The sequence below is a fragment of the Gavialis gangeticus genome, unplaced genomic scaffold, assembly GCF_001723915.1.
Source record: "Gavialis gangeticus isolate Ggan-Ray unplaced genomic scaffold, GavGan_comp1, whole genome shotgun sequence".
In the NCBI taxonomy this organism is placed as follows: Eukaryota; Metazoa; Chordata; order Crocodylia; family Gavialidae; genus Gavialis; species Gavialis gangeticus.
The window spans coordinates 57,443,819-57,448,656 of record NW_017729022.1 but is presented as its reverse complement, the minus strand read 5'-3'; the positions used below and the strand labels follow the sequence as shown (position 1 = coordinate 57,448,656).

Below are 4,838 nucleotides of genomic sequence, written 5' to 3'. Positions count from 1 at the left end.
CTACATATTTTCCATCAGGGCATTTGGTGCACTGGATGATGTATATAACGTTTCTGGAGGTACAGCTGTAAGATCCAGGAATGTTGTTGGTTCTGTTGTGGGGTGTGGTAATTGTGGAACTGGTGGAGATATGTTGGCAGTTTTTGCATTTCTTTTCATGGCATGGCCTGTATCCATTCGGTGTGTTGTGGGCCATAGGAAGTTTGCTTCTGGTGATGAGGTTAGCAAGGTTCAGTACTTGTTTGAAGGCTAGGTTGGGTGCATCTGGGAAGATTTCTTTAAGAATTGGGTCTCTTTCTAGTATGGATTGCAATTGTTTGAGGATTTTCCATATAGGTTTGAGGGAGGGGTGATATGTTATAACCAGCAGTGTGCGATTCGTGAGGGTTTTCCTTCTTCACTGCAGCAGTTGTTCACATGGTATTTAGGTGGCTCTTTCAAATGTACGTCTATCTCTGGAGGAGCGTGCTTGTTGGGTGAAAGCCTTTTTAAGATTTGTGAGGTAGCAATCTTGGGTGTTCTCCTCAGTGCAAATTTGGTGGGATCTGAGGGCTTGGCTGTGTATCAGGTTTCTTGGTGTGTTTAGGGTGATTGCTGGTTTTGTGCAAATATGTATATTGGTTTGAGGGTTACTTGTATAATGTCGTTTGTATTTTACCATTCTGGATGCTGATCATTGTGTCTAAAAAGGAGATGTTGGTGCTGGAGTACTCATGAGATAGTCAGATGGAGGGGTGATAATTGCTGAATTTCTGATGGAACTCAGTCAGAGATTGCAGGTTTTCAGTCCAAATGATGAAGATGTCATCGATATATCTTAAGTATAGCAAGGGTTTGATGGTTCAGTCTTTGAGGAATTCTTCTTCCAGGTGGCTCATAAAAAGAGTGGCATACTGAGGGGCTATTTTGGTGCCCATAGCTGTGCCCATGGTCTGGAGGAAAAGTGAAATTGTTGTGTGAGAGCATGAAGCATATAATTTCAGTAATATCTTTGGGTCTATACTCAGAGTTATCATTTTGCTCTTGTAGGTATGTAAGGAAGGCTTGGATGCCAGCCTGGTGTGGGATGTTGGTATATAAGCTAGTAACATCTATGGTGGCTAGGAGGGTGTTGCTGGGAAGGTGGTCTGTGTTTTTAAGTTTTTGTAGAAAGTATCTAGTGTCTTGGACAAAACTCTCTCTTTCGGTAACAAGCGGTTTAAGGATTGATGCCATGAAACCCACTGACTCTCACCCACTGACTCCTCAATTTACATTTTCACTGACTGGGTTGCATGAAGTCCAGCCTCTGGCTTCTTCTGTACTATTCGTTTCATCCAGGAAGAGCACACATCAACTGCAGATCTTTTTCAGCCTGACCAAGGGTTTTTAAACCTGAAAGCTTGCTAGAAAAATGTTTCCAACTACTTAGTTGGTGTAATAAAAGATATCAGATTTACCCAAAGAACCTTGTCTGCCATTTGTATGTGTACATTTGGCTGTAGCAGAGACAGGGAGTTGGGGGAAGTGGCGGGTATGTGCCCCCCAGCCTGGCAGGGTCCACCCAGCCTTCCCTGCCAGCACTAGGAGGGGAAGAGGCTCAGCTCCTGAAGCCCAGCTCCCATGGGGGGGAAGGGGCCTTCAATTTTGTGCTTGCCCAGGGTCCCAGTACACCTTAATCCACCTCTGCACTCGCTGCCACCCCCCCGCCCCCGCTGCCTCCGATGACTTCTTAGTGTCAGGGGGCCCCAAAGCTATGTCTTGCAGGGGGCCCCAAAAATTGTGGGCTGGCCTTGATTGATAATACTGGAACAGAACAAATAGTGGGGGACCTGAAATTGGGAGTTTGGTTACTTGAGCTGTTGACTCTGCTTGCTGAGTTATGCAGTTTTATCAAGATAAGTTAGCCTTAGGATAGACTCTTCAGTATTCACTCCCATTTATATTGCATCTCCTGTACATTTGACATTAGCTTTTTGTGCAATTTTTGGCTTTAAGCAAAATCTTGATCATCATTCAGCTTATTTTCCATCAGAAATAGACCAGGTATTATTAAATGATTACATTAAAATATAAAATAGCTAATACAATTCTTGATTTTTATTATGTTCCCTATCATAGTGCTGCTTTGGCTTTTTCTGCAATTCGATTTTTTCAAGATGCAAATATTTTCAAGAAAAAGATGACACACTTTCAGCCAGGCATACAGGTAACAGGGTATTTGGTATACATTGATAAAGATTCTACTTTTAAAATGATTGCATATTGTATAAAGACTTGCCTCAAAATGATAGATTCATCACGGTACTGGATCTCTCTCAGAAAAACAGAGCAGCGCAGCAATCACTATTAAACTGTCAGAAATTAACTCTGGTTACTACACAATTTCTGTGGTTCTGAGAAATTGCAATTACCTTCTGAATTTAGCATAAGAGAAAACTGAGGTATATTCAATATGTCTATATTGTTACTTTTAATAAATATTGTGTTGTAATAGCTACAGTTGTACTTAATATGCTATGAGGACAATTATACATTAAATTAGAATACTATTTTCATGTATTAAACCTCAGCATCATTGTTTTCCTTTACTTTTAAACCTTTCAAAAAGAAGGGAAGTTTTGCCAGAAGAAAACCTTGTTTTATTAACTTAATGCTATCTCATCTAATATCAGTAGCTCACAGTAATTATATTGCAGTAAAGAAAACCAAGTTTTTCATTTAAACTAAATTGTTGTCAAGTTTTTAGCATAGTTTTAGCTTTGCCAAAATAAACAAGTGTTTCGTATCACTACAGGCAAGTCATCTAGGTGCAAACAATAAGTATTAAATATCTTTCTGAAAGAGCCAGAGAAACCAGTACACATTGACCACATACAGTGCTATGTTTCTACCAAGAGAATTGCTGTTCTCTTGGTAGAGACCCCAAGTGTACATATGTTCCAGCTTTTTCTCCCAGAGCAAAATTTGTGGTTCCAGAAGAAAAATAACCTGATGTCAATTAGATAGAAGTCACTCCTGGGTATACTGCTTCCAAGGGAGATTTTCTCTATCTGGAGAAATCATGGGGGTGTCAGGTGCTCCTCTCTGGTTTCTCATTCACCTGGAATCCTTGGTATGAGTAGTGGGAGGGAGGCTTTGCCCTGCTGCCTCGTCCACTTGGCTTCTAGGTACTGGAAGCTGAGCAGAAGGCATGGTGCCACAAGCCTGCTTCCTGCTTCTTAGATGAGGAGGGTTAGAGAAGCATATGCTTTCCCCAGATGGAGATTGCAGGGGAGAAGGGGGCACTTGCAGGCTGAACGCTTGTACCATTCCCTCTCCTGGATTCATTTCTCGTGGTGAAAAGTTTCTGCCGCTAGAAATGAATGCTTGTACATGACCATTGTTACTTCATAAGAAGTTGATAAATACTCCTAATTCTTGGTTCTAAGAATGGTCAATACTGTGGTTGTGACCTTTTCAGTGTCTTGACAGAATCCAACATATTATTGCTCCAGCAGTGACTAAACAACAAAAAGATGTAAGGTGCCTTGCAGTAATTGGTAAAGATATTGACTGCTAACATTTCTGTGGCCAGCAGAAGTTAGAATATATGAGAGGTGATTACGGATGTGTAACAAATGTTATTCATCACATAGTTCTTTGGTTTATTATGTACTTTTCATCATAACATATTTTGCAGACATATTATGTATCTGTATACTTTCTCACAAACTACCTGTTTAATTTCCATTTGCTACATTTCATTAGTTTGAAATTTTAATTTAAAAAAAGAAAGACCTGTAATTTTAAAATGTTTCTTTTAAACCTCCAGTTAAGCTTTTAATCAACCAGGGATCCTGGTTTTCCCTGATAAAGTCGCAAATGCTCAGATAAAAAATCACAAATTTTCTAATGAAACCTCGCAAATCTGTGATTAAAATAAAAGGCCCCCCCCCGGTCCTGCTGGAGCCCCTCACTTCCCCAGTACCCTGGCCCTTCTCATGCCTCTCACTCCTCCCCACAGCCTTGCTAGTGCCCCTTGTCCCCTACCCACAGGCCCTGCTCCACCAGCCTTGCCAAAGGAGGTCTCTAACTGCCAGGGCTGTAGACCTGGGTCCACAGCCTCCTGTCCCCGCTGCCCCCTGTTGCAGTCTCAGGTCGGGGGGTGGCTCCCCACCACGTACACTTCTGGGGGGCAGGGAGAACCCACACCCCCCAGAAATGTATGTGTCCAGGTGCAGGCTTCAGGCATGGGCTTCCTCCCTGCTTCCCTCCCCTGGGGCCTCCAGCGCCCAGTGGGCATGACCCAGCACAGCAGGGAAGAGTGGAGCTGCACAGAGATGCTGCTAGCTGCTATGAGCTCCAGTCCTGCCCCACACACAGGACGTGTGTCGCTAGGGCAGTGCAGAGCTCTCAGCGGCAAGCAGCTTCTCCATACGGCTCCACTGTTCCCTGCCGCCCTGCTTCCCTACCCTGGGGCCTCCACAGCCTGGCGGGCATGACCCAGCACAGCATGGAAGAGTGGAGCTGCATGGAGAAGCTGCTCACTGCTGCGAGCTCCACACTGACCTGGCAATGCACCTTCTGCACGTGGGACTGGAGTGAGAGCAGTGGCATGGGGTTGTACCCCTCAAAGCAGTGGCATGCACAGGAGGCACTTTGCTAGGGCAGCACAGAGTTCGTAGTGGCAAGAAGATCCCTGCGCAGCTCCACTTTTCCCTGCCCTGCCAGATCATGCCCGCTGAGCTGCAGAGGCCCCATGGGAGGGAAGCAGGGTAGGAGCCCGCACCCACAGTTTGCGCCTGCCCTGTGTACAGATCTGGGGGACACAGGTCCCTCCTGCCCCCCAGGAGTGCATGCTGCAGCAGGGAGCCGGC

The 4,838-nt window shown here is 44.6% G+C and overlaps 1 protein-coding gene across 7 annotated transcripts in view; it reads left to right on the top strand.

Annotated features, from left to right (window-relative positions):
- Positions 1-4,838, top strand: part of CFAP54 (cilia and flagella associated protein 54) — a 308,490-nt gene that overhangs the window by 233,231 nt on the left and 70,421 nt on the right. For all 7 annotated transcript variants that reach the window (XM_019515046.1, XM_019515044.1, XM_019515049.1 and 4 more), the window contains one exon: positions 2,101-2,188. In XM_019515046.1, the coding sequence (XP_019370591.1) occupies positions 2,101-2,188 (88 nt within the window). The remainder of the gene's footprint in view (positions 1-2,100; positions 2,189-4,838) is intronic.